Here is a 14,955-nt window from a genome sequence, read left to right as displayed (position 1 = left end):
AGAGAGAGTGGGTAAGGGAATGAGGACTGAGAGGGAAGGGGCAGGGAGAGAAAGAGAAGGGAGTAAGATTGAGGAGGGGCCAAGTAGTCCCATTTATAGTAAGCCAGACATACCTACCTGCCTGTTACCAGGTAACTATGGGGTGGGCGGAGTCTAGAGAAAGTGCAAATAAGTGGAGTTCCCCACAGACCCAGAAGAGGGTGTTGGATCCCCCATTGGAGTTTTTGGAGGTTGTGAGCTACTGGGAACTGAATTCAGGTCTCCTTGATTAACTGCTGTGCCATCTCTCCTGCCCCGAATCTAGTTGTTGGTTTTTTTTAAAAAGAAGGTCCCAGTACGCAAATGTGAGATCTAGAGATAATAATATTCTATGTGCCTTCTCAATCTACCAAAATTCTTAGGATTATTAGCCATAGTGTTCATTCTCACGTAGTGTCACTGCTGGAAGGGACCCTGGTGAATGCTACCGTTCTGTCAGTGAGGAGGCTGGGAGGTAGATGGGACCCTTTGAGTTTCCATCCTGGCTAAGAGAGCTTGGGCAGAAGGCCTGACCTTGTTAAGTCGCTGTCTTCTCTGATGATCTTAGGAGATGTCTAAGATAATAATAACCATATAGGTATGTCTGTTTCTTGAGAGAGGGACTCCCTATGTGACTCAGACTGACTTTGAACTCCCAGACTGCATATCTCCTGCCTCTGCCACCTGAGATCTGGTATTACAAGAGCACACATCATGCCTTGAGGCCGTTTGTTTTGACATAGCCCTGTGTAGTCCAGGCTGGCCTTGGAGTTGCTGTGTAGCCAAGGATGGCTTTGAATTCCTGATCCTCTTGTCTCAGCCTGTGGAGTTCTGTGATTACAGGTTTGAGTCATTGCTTGCCAAACTCATTGCTGATGTTTTTAATCTGAATGAAGCTTGTTTCCCCCAAAGAGTCATTTGGAGAAACTTATATAACTTCCCACTAGCAGTAACAGCCTTCTCCATCAGCCCCAAATAACAGCTGTCTTCAGACTCTGAAAAGTTGTTTTAGAGTTCAGATCAAGTTCATTACTTTTATCTTTGTAGTCTTTTTTTTTTTTTTTTTAAATTCTCACAGAGCTCTATCTGCCTCTGCCTGTAGAGTGCTGGGATTAAAGGCATTCGCACCAAGCCAGCCAGGTCTCATTTGGTATTTTGTACCCAATAGGTTGCCTGGGCCTCTCTCCCTGGTGGATTCTATGCAGGTGCTCTACCACTGAGCTACATCACCCACCCTTTGTTAGTTGTTCTTTATAAAATTTTCAAGACAATTGGTAGCCCTAGCTGGTCTGGAACTCACCATGTAGACCAAGCTTGCCTCAAACATAGGAACTCTGCCTGCCTCTGACTCTCAACTGTTGAGACTAAATGAATGTACGAATGTACTATTAGGCCCAACAAAATTGTGTGTGTGTGTGTGTGTGTGTGTGTGTGTGTGTGTGTGTGTGTACTTGAGTCTGCCTATATGTAGAGTCTGGAGGTTGATGTTAGAGCATTTTTTTCAATCACTCTCCACTTTACTTTTTTGACAGAGTCTCTCACTGAACCTGTACTGCTCACCATGACGAGGCTGAGCAACTAGGTTCAGAGATGTGCCTGTCTCTACCTCCCAAGCACGAGTGCTGTAGGCACTTGCTACCACATCCAGGGTTTTACACTTGTGCTGGGCATCCAAACTCAAGTCCTTGTGGCACTGAGACATTTTTTTAATTGCAGCACAGGACTCATAAAATTGCCTGGGTTGGGGGTTGGGGATTTAGCTCAGCGGTAGAGCGCTTGCCTAGCGAGCACAAGGCCCTGGGTTCTGTCCCCAGCTCCAAAAACAATAAAAAAAAAATTGCCTGGGTTGAATGTGAACTCACTCTGTAGCCCAGGCTGATCTTGGAGTTGTGATCATCTTGCCCCAGCCTCCTGACTAGCTGATGTTACAGTGCTTTGACATCAGGCCCAGTTTGGTACCCATACATCTATGTGGTTGATAAACTCATGGATAGGAATGGGGAAATAGCTCAGTGGTAAGGCACTTGCAGTACAACCATGGGGACCTGAGTTCATATCCCACGTACCCATGTAAAACTAGACATGTTGGTTTTCTGTAAATGCCAGTGCAGGGAAGTGTAGACAGGCAGATTTTCGGGATCTGGTTAAAACCAACCCATTGAGGCCAAAGCTGTAAGTGCTAAGTCCATTGAGAGACCCTGTCTCATAAAGTAAGGTGGATTAGCCCCAACTCTGCTTCGGTTAGCTTAGTCTCCAGCCTTCATTGGAGACATGTTATTGCAGAAACCCATACTTGGCCAAAGTGCAGAGAACCAGAGATGATAGAGAGCTTGACCTAAACAGAACATTTGCAACACCCAGGCTTAAACACTGTGGAAGAGGGGCATAAAGAACCAAGCATCAAAGGATGTGCAGCAAAACTATGTTCTGGACATAGTTGACATCAGGATCACACTCATGAACTCACTGCGACTGTGGTGACCTGCACCTGCCAGCATCTCATCATTGGTGGGAGGGGCCCTCTGTGAGGGACTATCAGTTGAAAGAGCCAGAGTTGGGGTACATCTAAGGCCAGTGGGAAAATTCCACCAAAGACCTTTGAGCACAGAGACCCCTCCCTTCCAGGAGGAGTAAAGCTAGTTTAGTTCCTGGAACAGCTGCAAGTCAAACTGTTAAACAAAGCTACCTGTGACTCCCAACAGGCCCCCCTCCCTTGGAAAGTCCACTGACCACAAGTCAGTTTGAAGGTCTCTTTGCCCTATCAATAGTACCTGCCTAGTTATTATTGTTTGAATTCTGCCATTATTGTTTGAAATCTGCCTCTATCAAAGGTATTTAACTCCCCGTTAGAGTCTACTCAGTGTTGGCTCCCTCCTGAGGTGGGATGGCTCCAACATGTTGGAACAATAAAATTCCTCTTGCTTTTGCATCAATCACCGCCTCCGTGAGTCTCATTCAAGAGATCCCAGAATAGGTTCAAGTTAGACCTCATACAGCAGTTAAAGGTTTCTGGGTGCTCTCGTGCTGTTATCTTCAGCGGTATAGCATGCTCCAGTAAATAACTGCCTGCCCACACTCATGTGGGTGATTCTAAGTAAACTCAGTGGCTCACACACAAGAGACAGGAAAGCAGAGTGGGCTTCCTGAGAAGAGAGGGTTCAGTAGGAGAGGGAGAGGTGTTAGAACGACTAAAACTCTTAGTATAAAATGTGCTGGTGAATCTTGGTTATCAGCCGGGAAAAGGGAACCTCAACTGAGGAACTACCTTCATCACATTGGTCTATGGGCATGTTGGTGGGCATTCATTCTCTTGATTGCTTGTTGATGGATGAAAGTCTAGCCCACTTTTGGCAGTACTATCTGGAACACCTGGCCCTGGGCTTTAGAAGAAACTAGGTGAGCAGCCAGGGAAAGCAATCCACTGAGGTGCATTCCATCATGGTATCTGCTTCCATTCATTCTCTCTCTTTTTTTTTTCTTTTTTTTTCGGGGCTGGGGACCGAACCCAGGGCCTTGCGCTTGCTAGGCAAGCGCTCTACTACTGAGCTAAATCCCTAACCCCGCTTCCATTCATTCTTGAGTTCAGTTCCTGTCTCGATTTCCCTCAGTGATGAATTGTGTGACCTGTGAGCCAAATAAACCCTCTTCTACCCTAAGTTGCTTTGGACCACGTTGTTTATCATAACAATGGAAACGAAAGTAGACATACATGTATGAAATGGTCAAATAACAAAAGATATGGAATAGAGGGGAAAATGGTAAGAGGAAGACATCCCAATGTCAACCTCTGGCAGGCACACACACACACAGAGCCAGGTGATTATCTGGTGATTATACAATTAGACCTGTAATTTCAGAACTTGAGAGACTCAGTCAGGAAGGATGCTGACTTTGAGGCTAGCTTAAGGTCAGCTTGGTCTACACAGTAATTTCAGAGCCTGGCTGGGATAGAAAGTGAGACAACAAATAAATAACATACAAATAAAATAACCAAGTTTTAAAAAATAAAAGAAGTAAGTTACAAACATCCAAAATCAGTAATGGGATAGCTGAATAATATATATGAAATGCTTATGGGGGAAAGGGTGTGTGCCTAATAATAATTCTGTATCAGTCTCATGTAAAAGCAGTAGAAATAATCACTTAATGTGTGTGAACTCTGAAGTTCCTCTGTCTCTGAGAAAAAGTCATGAGTAGAAATTTGTGTTCTCCGTAGACAACTGAAAGATTAATTAAATAAAAGGTCTTTTAATAAAACATTTATATTGTATGTCTATGTGTTTATGTTTACCTGTATGTGTTGCTGGTACCCACAGAGGGCAGAACAGGACATTTGATCCCTTGGCGTTATCGTTACTGGTGTGTGTGAGCATCCCGATATAGATGTGGATGCTAGGATCCTGACTGGGTCCTCTGAAAGAGCAGTGATTACTTTTAACCACCAAACCAGCTATCCAACCCATCACGTGACCTCTTAAAATGGCAGTATACAGTAGAAACCCTGATGACAAGTGTAGGAATCAATTAACTAGCAGCAGTATGTCTGAATAGACTGCCAGTGCTTAAAAGAACTTAAACATTAGCTGTTTAAAAAAAAACCCTCCGGGGTTGAGGATTTAGCTCAGTGGTAGAGGCCCTGGGTTCGGTCCCCAGCTCCGAAAAAAAGAACCAAAATAAATAAATAAATAAATAAAGAATAAAAAAACCCTCAGATTTTTCATGTAAAACTCATAAAATTCTATATTTTTTCATAAATAGAAGTGTCTATGGGAAGAATAGGAAAGAATATGAGAGGAGAGAATTGATACTTCCATAAAATGTGTATGTTACACAGAACAGGAAAAGACCTATGTATGGTATGATACAGATACCACCGTATCAAAGTCAGTGAATCAAACAAAAGCATTTTTTTTACAAAGGCAGATATCACTGTAAAAAAAAATAATCCAAGTTCTTCCTTTCTGTCCACTTAATTCCCAGAAATAACGACTCTGTGACTTTTAATTCCTACGCCATAAGCTTCAGCTTGTTCTCTGACTTGTCCTTAACTTATTATCTCTTTTATTCTAACCTGGGTTCAGCAACATGGCTGATTTCCTGTCCTTGTCTTCTTACATCTGTCTCCTCCTCAGAGTTCCTGGGACAAATCTCCCTTCATTCTAACCTGAGTTCCTATATGTGACTGGTTTACAGCCTTCTCAGAGTTCCAGGCGAATCCCGGGCACGTCTTACTATTTCTGAGTATCCTCTCAGTTCCTGCTGGATGCCTCAGCTCATTGACCAAAAGCTTTCTTATTGACAGGTGTTGTTTATTAGCTATTCTCTCTACACACCTTTAATGCCAACACTCAAGAAAGAGGCAGAGGTAGATGGGTCTCTGTGAGTTCAAGGCCAGCCGGGGTACATAGTGAGACCCTGCCTCAAAAATACAAAGTGAAATTATTATTGCTGCTGTTGTTGCTACTATTGTCATTGTTATTTTGAGGCAGGGTCTCACAAAGCTTCCCAGGCTGGCCTAGAACCTACATAGGTAATGCAGGTTAGCCTTGCACTTATTATCCTCCTGCCTCAGCCTCTGGAGTGTCAGGATTACAGGAGTCTTGACCATTCAGAATCATTCTGGTTTTCACAAGTCATGTGTAAAAAATTATAAAGCACAATCCTATAACACAGAACCTAATAAAAGGAGAAAGTGATTTTCCCAAACTACAGAGAGGGTTTTTTTCTCCTACTTTCCTTCCTGAGCCTTTAAATACACATTGGCACCACGGGTGAATCAACCACTTGTGTGGTATTTTGCCTTAGGGAAAAGTTCCTATTGTAGTCCAGCAATCCTGCCTCATGCTTCTCCTGCTGGGATTGTAGCAGTAAGCCACCCTACCTCTTCAGGCTTATTTGTGTAGGTGCATTTGTTCCTGAGGGTCCAAAATCTTGGGTGACATCCCTCAGGAGCCATCTACCTTGTTTGTGTACATATGGATATACACGTGCAATGTGCACACTCACAATTCAACATAAGGTTGCCAGAGGAGAGCATAGGCTCTAAATTGGACTCCCTTGAGACAGTGTCTCTCACTGAATGTGAAGGTCACCATTTTGAGTAGCTTGTCTGGCTGGTGAGCTCCTAGGAACCATCTGTCTCTTTACCTCAATTCTAGGATTATAGGCAACTATAGCCATGCCTAGCTTTTTACATAGGTACTGGGGATTTGAACTCAGGTTCCCATGTTTGCATAGCAAGTCCTCTCACTCACTGAAACATCTACCTAGCCACACTTTTTTTTCTTGTCTTTTCATCCTCCTGATGCTTATGAAGCAGGTCAGGCTTGCTGGTCATCAAGTCCGTGGAATCTGCCTGTTTCTTCCTTTCTGTTTGGGACTGCACCACCAAACTTAGCTTTTAAAAAATGGGATCTAGGGATCAAACTCACATCTTTATACGTATGTGGCAACAAACCGGAAGTCTCTTTGTTGCCATCTTGATTCCCTTACCGGAAGATGAATACAATTGAAATATGAACTCAAGCAATTTTGTTTTTTCAAAATTCAACCATCGAAGAATTCTTTTGTAAAATCATTTTGGTGGGCAGAGTCATGGTTCCTTCAATTTTAACAGACTATTATTATTCCACTTCTTGTTTGTTGCCGATGCCCAAGACGGCACTGATAGCTACCCCTCTCCATGCTCCTATGTGTCCTTTATTTCAGTGTAATCACATGTAATTTAGAACCACTATGTCTGTCTCAGGATACAAGATCGGAAAATAGTTTTAAAAACCCCTATGCTACCACAATAAAGTACAGGTGTGGGTAGAACCTGGCTCAGGAGGTGGGGCCTGTTCCAAAATGTAGTCAGGTGGAAATGCCAGGAAGATACAAGTTCTGGGTGGCTGATTTGAGCACCCCGCGATGGCTGCAAGCCAAAGTCAGATATTGATATGGAAGAGATCCAATGTAAGTGCTGTGATGGAGACTGCAAGCTGGCCCTGGGGGGAGTGGAGAGCAGAGTCTCCTGGCAGGCACTGCTAAAGAGTTAGCTTGCATGCAGTCATTCTATCCTGGGGGTCTGGGGGATGGGACAAGTAAAAACCCTGTACAGGTTGCTCTGGGGGAGATGAACCATGCAGCCTCCCTAGATCTGTAGTTCACCGCCCAGCCTGAGGGTGGCGCTGTGGACAGCCAGGCCGTTATCCAGGCCGTTAGCACGCAGGTGCTTCTAGCCCTCTGGAGCTCTGTGCGCAGGCGCGGGGTGAGCGCGGGCCGTTAAGAGTGCGTGCGAGGGCCTTGCGAAGGCTGCTAGTGCAGAATCTCCCAGGCAAGGTCGAAGCGTCCAATTTGTTGGCGGTGAAGGACGTGCACTCTCACTCCGTGTGCTGTCTCACCTGTCTGTGTGGTGTGAGCTCCTCTGTGAGAGAAGGGCAAGGAAGTGTCTGCAGGATGCTCGAGGTCCTGGTGCTGAAGGTGAGGAGTGCCTGAGGCCTTCCTCGAGGAGCTTCCCCACGTGCCGCTGCCATCTTAGGTCTCCAAAACTCGGGTGCCTTAGGCTCGCTTTCAGCTGAGCGAGTGGAGCAGTTGCACCCTGGTTGCAGATGTGGTGGCAAATGCTAATATACTTCAAATATTCAGTATATGAACTGGGCACAGTGGAGCATGCAGGGAAATCACAGTGAGTTCTGGGCCAGCCTGGGCTACATAGTGAGACGCAACCTCACAAACAGCAGCTCCCCAAATTAAATATTCATTGGTGAACCGATCAGTTACAATTGAATTTATTCTGTAAACTTAGGCCTTGTAACCTTGGTAAGGTCACTCATTCTAAAATTTGTGCGTGTGTTATCCTTGTGGGAGTGCCTGTGCCATGGTGCACGTGTAGAGGTCAGAGGGCAATTGACGTGAGGCTTCTGAACTCCGGTCGTCAGGCCTGTTAGCAATCACCTTTTACTCAATCATCCTACTGCTCCTGCTTAGTTTAACAAATGTATTTATTTTAGCTGCTTAACTCTAGCTCTGGCTTGCTTGGTACTCTTTATGTAGACCAAGATGGCCTTGAACTTACAGAGATCAACCTGCCTTTTTGCCTCTCCAGTGCTGGGGTCAAAGTTGTATACTACTGCGCCCAGCAATGTCAGGCATCTTTTAACAATTATTTTTTTATGTGTCTGTGTATGGATATGTGCATGAGTGCAGGAACTCTCTGAGCTGGAGCTCCAGGCCGTTGTGAGGTCTCCCCCCCACCCACCCACCCAATGTAGGTGCTAGCAACTGATTGATGAGAGTGGAATTCCGGGTCTGCCAGAGCAACCACTCTTAACCACAGAGCAGTCTCCATAATCCATCAAGCATCTTTTCATGTGATTAGCTCCATTGGAAAAAATGCCACCTCAAGTCCTCAGTGCATTGTTTTTTTGTTTGTTTTGTTTTGTTTTTTTGTTTGTTTATTTGTTTTGAGCTGTTTGGATTTATAGTGTGGTGCTCGAGTCTCACAACACAGTGTTCTCTTTACATTCTGAATTATTAGTCCCTTACCTGAAAAGTGTGGTGATTCCCCTGCAGGCTTTACAAGCTTCACGAGGTGAAGTAATTATATTGTAGCTGCTGCTGGCCTTTTAGAATCTGGCCCATATCATTTAACTTCAGCCATGTTTAAGCACAGCACAATTGTGGGGGTGGGGGTGGCGAGTATTCAGATCACAATGAACTCAGTCTGAAGAGTACAGCAATTTAAGACCTGTTTAAGATGTTGAGATTCTTTACAAACCGCGCCTGGTTTCTTTCACAAGAATGGGTACTGTTGGCTCAGAGATAGTGCCCAAGATTTAGGGTCTAGGGAGTTAGACTGAGGTAAATGTAACACGCCGGTTGGTGTTTTGGTTGGCCTGGCACAGAGATAACACAGAAGTCACTTAGGCTGATGAAAGCACAAGTGACATCATTCATGAGAATAGGTTTATGATCTAAAAGCATAGAAGAAAGATCTGGGCTAAGTAAAAACATGAATTCTGGGAGATATGGGCAGAGCCTGTCTCATCAGACAGCAAAGGGTCACCAGGTTGTTAAACTCCATCGCTCCTGGCATTCCAGGAAGAGCGGCTTCGCACCTCATTCCACTGAATAGGTAATCTGTGTGTTTAACCTTCTGGCTTCTCCAGTGCTTATCTGTGTGCACAAGGCTCTTTTCTCCTCTACAGAGAAGTGATTTTCTCCTACTCCATGATGTGCTGGTTACTTAAGAGTTGATACAACCTAGAATTGATCATCTGGGAAGAGCATCTCAATTAGGAATTACCTAGATCAACCTGACCTGTGGGCGTGTGTGTGTGTGTGTGTGTGTGTGTGTGTGTGTGTGTTGATTGTTAATTGATGTGAGAAGACACACCCTATTGAGGGCTTTGGCCCTCCTGGATAGTATAAATGAGAAAGCTAGCTGAGCAGAAGCAAGTAAAGATCCAGGTGTTTCCACTCTGGGAGACTCACTCCTTCTAGTTCCAACCTTGGCTTCATTTCCCTGCAGTAATGGACTACAGCTTGGAACTGTAAGCCAGATAGCCTGTTTCTCTCTTGCATTGTTTTTGGTCACAGCCACAGAAAGGAGACTAGAATACATGGTTGACTGTTACAGTCATAGTCTCTTTGGAGTCATATGATACACTTTTTTTTTTTTCTTTTGAGCTGGGGACCGAACCCAGGGCCTAGCACTTGCTAGGCAAGCGCTCTACCACTGAGCTAAATCCCCAACCCATGATACACTTTCGATCAGTTTAGTAGTTTACTTTTCCTTTTGCTGTGTCATAGCCAAGCAGCCAATGCCAAGTATAGTGGAAGGCTTTTGTATTGTTTGCCTCCAAGAGTTTTATAGCCATCTTGCATTCATGTTTATTATGAGGAGGCACATGCTGTGGCTGGCATCCCTGTGAAAGCTGCAGAGTTAATTCTCCTTTGTTTCTATGGGTTTCAGAAACTGAGCTCAAATTACCAGGCTTCCCCAGCAAGTGAGCCATTCTGCCAGCCCCGGGGATTAATTTTTCTGTCTGGTGCTGGTTCATCCTTTGGCATGAAGTACTCAGCTTCCCACTAAAAGTTTTGGACAAACAATCATTTCCCCTAGAATGACTGTACTGCCTTTGTCAGCTATTACTGGGCCACATTGTAAAGGAGGTGGCTCTGGGACGTTTATCCTTCTGGTCTGTGTGTCTGATTACAGTAGCACCACACTGTTTGGATTACTGTGGTTTTGTAGTAGGTTTTGAAACCAGGTATGACTTCCTCCAGCTAGTTTTGTTTTGATACAGTGTCTTCAGCTGAGACTGGCCTCTGTCTTCTTCAGTAGCCTAATCCTCCCTCTCAGGAGGGCTGGGATTACAGGCATGCACTACCATGGTGAATTTTATGTAGTGCTGGGGCTTCAACCTAGGACTCCATATACGGCTAGGCAAGCTGCCAATAACTGGCTTTGGCATCCATGTGGTAGGTAAACTGAGGCAGACAGCCACTGGGGGTCAGTGTTTAGAGCTGTTGACGGGGGTGGATCCAGATAACTATAGGGGCTGCTGACAAAGGCAGTCAGAGATTGGGGATTTTATCTGAGGAAGCAAAATTTAATTTACTGGGGCAGGCACTCCCTGTGGCCAGTGGAAAAACTATGAATTCTTTGGATTCCTTGGGGCCAGCAAGAAAGAGGATAGAGAAAGAATTCACACGTGTATACACACACACACACACATACACACACACACACACACACACACACTTCATGGATGAAACAAAAGGCAGTGTCCAATAACTTCATACACACATACATACACACACATATGTGTGCATACATATATACATGCATGCATACATATGTACACATATGTACATACATAACCACAAACAGAAACACACATTCACACATAGAATGGTTAGAGCAAAGCTCCAACAAGCAGGTTCCAAGCATTCTATACATACATACATACATACATACATACATACACATAATTGGTGGATGGAGCAAGCTCCAAGACAAAACCAGACAAGTTCCACATATGTACATACATACACATGGTTGATGGATGGAAGGAACAATGTTCCAGCCCTCATTCACACAAACCTTACTCATATTCACACACATAGCGATGGATGGAAGAATGTTCAGCACACTCTCATACAAACCTTGCACATATACACATACACATAGTTGATGGATGAAAGCATCAATGTTCCAACCCACCACACACAAACATTACACATACACATGGTTGGCGGATGCTCCAGCCCCCATCCTTTACTCTTTCTTCCATAACTTATATATCCCAGCAAAACCTTTTAAGCAGTATACAGTTACAACATGATTACACTTTCGTTTTCTTTTAGTGAGTAGTTATGAAAAGCAATGTGTTTTCCAATGTCTTTACAAGAAATAACATTACTTACTACAGGAAAAGAAAACAAATTAACTCTCCAGAACCCACACCCTGTCCTAACTATGCAATTTGTCATAGATTAACAAAGTGTAAGCAAGCATGGTAGTTTTTGCAGCCAGTTGTTTTTACTGGCTCTCCGGCCAGAGGAAGGCTTTGCTAGTTCCCATGGGTCTGAGGCAGTGCTATCCTTGACATGCCTGTGCCCGTGTCAAGACATTCACATAGGATTTTATCTGTTTCTTACAGACTCAGGCCTTTCTTGGCTCCCATACTTCTGTTCTTGTTTTGGGTTTTTGTTGTGGTTGTTTCTTTAACAGGTTATAAATACTGTCTATAACTTGCTTATGTATATCATGTATACTTTTTAAATATTGGCGATGAAGGGCATCTTTTTGCCTTTGCGGGGGCAGGGTTTGAAACAGGTTTTAGACTCATAGTCTAGGCTGGTTTTGAACTTGTGATCACCCTGCCTCAGCCTCTTGAGTTACATATGTGTGCCACCATGCCCACTATGCTGTTTGCTTTTTGAGTTGCACATAATTGAGAATTGCTTGCCTATTTTTGTTTATGTGTTTCAGGATTTTATCTTCTATCAGATCTTTTTGTTTTGTGTTTCCAACAGGGTCTCACTTCTGGCTATTCTGGAACTCACTATGTAGACCAGGCTGGCATCAACCCACATAAATGTGCCATTTCTCTGCTTCAGTCCAACCGTTTAAGACAAAGGTTCTTGTCAAAGATTTGTTAGGTCACTGACATTACTGTCACTGCGGTTTCAGGCTTTATGTCATATGACTGTACTTCTAAGTCATACATTGTTTTGTCTTCTTAATACTACAGATTGAAGATCCAGGTTGCTTCTGGGTAATTATAAAAGGATGTAGTCATTTTTTAGAACAAGAAGTTGACTACCAAAAACTAAACAGTGCCATGAATGACTTCTATAACAGCATGTGTCAAGACATAGAAATAAAGCCGTTAATGCTAGAAGAAGGCCAGGTATGTACCTAAATGTGCTTTGATCTCAGGGTCTCAAAACAGCTGAAAATGCAAAATAGTCAATTCCTAGATAGTAAAAGTTTGGGAATACTTTAGCTCTGTCACTGCTTGGTACTGGTTTATTTTGCACACGCTAGAACAAAGTCTTGGTGGAGGATGGTTAGGCAAGGTTCTCCTACCAGGGATCATACTTGGGCCTTGGCAGCAGGGACTTTTACTGGCAGAGATATCTCAGTCAACTGATTTTTTGTAACATGGGCAAAGGAGACAGCACATAGTTTCCAGGGCCCAACATATAAATGCAGGCCTTTAGCAAGTGGGACATGGGGCTGGGGCTGCCTTTTTTTGTTTGTTTGTTATTTTGTTTGTTTGTTTTTGTTTTATTACTCAGGCTTTGGGAAACTTCTACTTGTTCCGTGTCCTGGCCCCTGTGTATTCTTGCAACATAAACTGCCACTGTCCGCAGTGTGGCCCTCAGGCCTTTTCCAGGAGAGGGAATTTTTATTATAGTGTGGTAGGAAAGATTTATTAAGTGTGTTTTAAGAAAAAGATTAGGAAACACTTGAGTTCCCCACCCCATCATCATTAGTAACATGATGTATTGTTTTTGATGTTAGCTTCTAAAATGAAACTTGATCAGTTGGTCCTTGAAAGTGTGTGTGCACTTGTGTCTGTATATTTCAGAGTCTGTTTAAACTTTTCCTTTTGTCCTTTATATTTTGTATAGACATAAGCATAGATAAATGTTTTTGGATGGATTTGAGGTCTCTTTCCCTCAGTATGTATTCTGTGAATATGTATCCTGTTGTAGTAACTTGGAAGGTAAGACTCTGAGAGGTGCTAAGATGCCATGGACTGAGGTTGTGACAGCCTGGTCTCATTCTAGACATCACCAGTGCAGTGTTTCACTTAGTGGTCACTCTGCTCCATTCAGTAGTGACCATCAGCTTTCCTTTGTGGTTTTGACATGAGATTTTTTTCTCATTCTCGTGCATTATGAGTTAGCATTCATTTATGTAGAACTTCTCATTTATTAACTAATAAAATATGAAATAGTTGTGTATAGTGTCTCATGCCTTTAATCCCAGCATTTAGAAGGAGGCAAAAGCAGGTAGATCAGTTTAAGGCCAGCCTGGTGCATAGTGAGTTCCAGGACAGTCAGGCCTATGTAGAGAGACCCTGTCTCAAACACAAAGCAAAAAGAAAGGAAGTTTTGTTGTCTAAACACTTAAGAATGGTTCTCTTTTTAAAAATTTTTATATTCTATCCTGACCACAGTTTTCCCTCCCACTTCTCCCCCCCCCCCCATTGCTCCCCCAAACCCTAGCTGCTCCTCATCCATTTCTCTTCAGAAAAGGGCTGGCTTTGATGGATATCAACCAGCCTGGCATACTAAGTTGCAGTAAGACTAGGCACCTGCTATTTAGGCTAGACAAGGCCACCTAGGAGGAGAGAGGGTCCCCAAAACAGGCACCAGAGTTAGAGACAGTGGTTTCACCAGAAGACCAAGCTACACAACTGCAATACATGTGCAGAGGCCTGGTCTGGTCAGTCCCATGCAGATTTCCTGGTTGGCAGTTCAGTCTCTGTGGACCCTCATGGGCCCAGGCTGGTTGGTTGTGTGGTTTTTCTTGTGGTGTCCTTGATATCCTCTGGCTCCTACGATCCTTCCTCCCCCTCTTCAGAGGTATTCTCCAACTTCTGCCTAATATTCGGCCGCGGATCTCTGCATCTGTTTCCATCTGTTGCTGGGTGAAGCCTCTTTAATTACAGTTGAGCTAGATGCCCATCCATGAGTATAGGAATCATTTCATGTTTTTTTCCCCCATTTGTGTTGTGGGTCTCTGGACTATCCAGCCTCTGGCTCCGGGCCTTCTGGGCGTTTCAGAGGTGGATTCCCATTTATAGCATGGGTCTTAAGCTAGACCACTCCGTGGTTGGCCACTCCCACAGTTTCTTCACCACCTTTACCCCAACACATCTTGTTGGCAGGAAAAATTGTAGATAGGTTTTGTGGCTTGGTTGGTGTCCCAGTCCTTCCACTGGACCCCTTCCTGGTTATAGGAGATGGCCAGTTCAAGCTCCGTATCCTCCATTGCTAAGAGTCTTAGCTAGGATCACCCTCATCGATCCCAGGGTGTCCATTGCCCTAGGTTTCTAGATTGTCCCAGAGATACCTCCTGCCTGTTTCCAGTCCCACCCCGACCTCTGTCCAGTTCCCTCTCCTCACCCACCCTTGATGTCGATTTTATTTCCCCTTCTCAGTGAATTTCATGTGTCACCCCCCCCACATTAGTCCTTAATTATCACTCAGCTTCTTGGGTCTGTGGGTTGTAGCATGGCTATCCTTTACTTTATGGATAATATCCACTTAAGTGAGTGCATACCATGTTTGTCTTTCTGGGTCTGGTTACCTCAGTCAAGATGATCTTTTCTAGTTCCATCCATTTGCCGGCAAATTTTATGATGTTATTGTTTTAATTGACTGAGTTATACTTCATTGTGTAAATGTACCACATTTTCTTCATCCTAAGAA

The 14,955-nt window shown here is 43.9% G+C and overlaps 1 protein-coding gene across 5 annotated transcripts in view; it reads left to right on the top strand.

Annotated features, from left to right (window-relative positions):
* The first annotated feature begins 7,262 nt into the window (after positions 1 to 7,262).
* Positions 7,263 to 14,955, top strand: part of Tdrd12 (tudor domain containing 12) — a 72,358-nt gene continuing 64,665 nt past the window's right edge. For 2 of the 5 annotated variants that reach the window (XM_017590063.3, XM_063277999.1), the window contains exons 1-2: positions 7,263 to 7,479; positions 12,261 to 12,419. In XM_017590063.3, the coding sequence (XP_017445552.1) occupies positions 7,456 to 7,479; positions 12,261 to 12,419 (183 nt within the window). In that variant the 5' untranslated portion in view covers positions 7,263 to 7,455. The other 3 variants (XM_063277978.1, XM_017590064.3, XM_039100861.2) reach the window with 3 other exon arrangements.

Source organism: Rattus norvegicus, chromosome 1, assembly GCF_036323735.1.
Source record: "Rattus norvegicus strain BN/NHsdMcwi chromosome 1, GRCr8, whole genome shotgun sequence".
Classification (NCBI taxonomy): Eukaryota; Metazoa; Chordata; class Mammalia; order Rodentia; family Muridae; genus Rattus; species Rattus norvegicus.
Note: the sequence above shows the minus strand (reverse complement) of the source record. Positions and strands in the feature narration are given on the sequence as shown.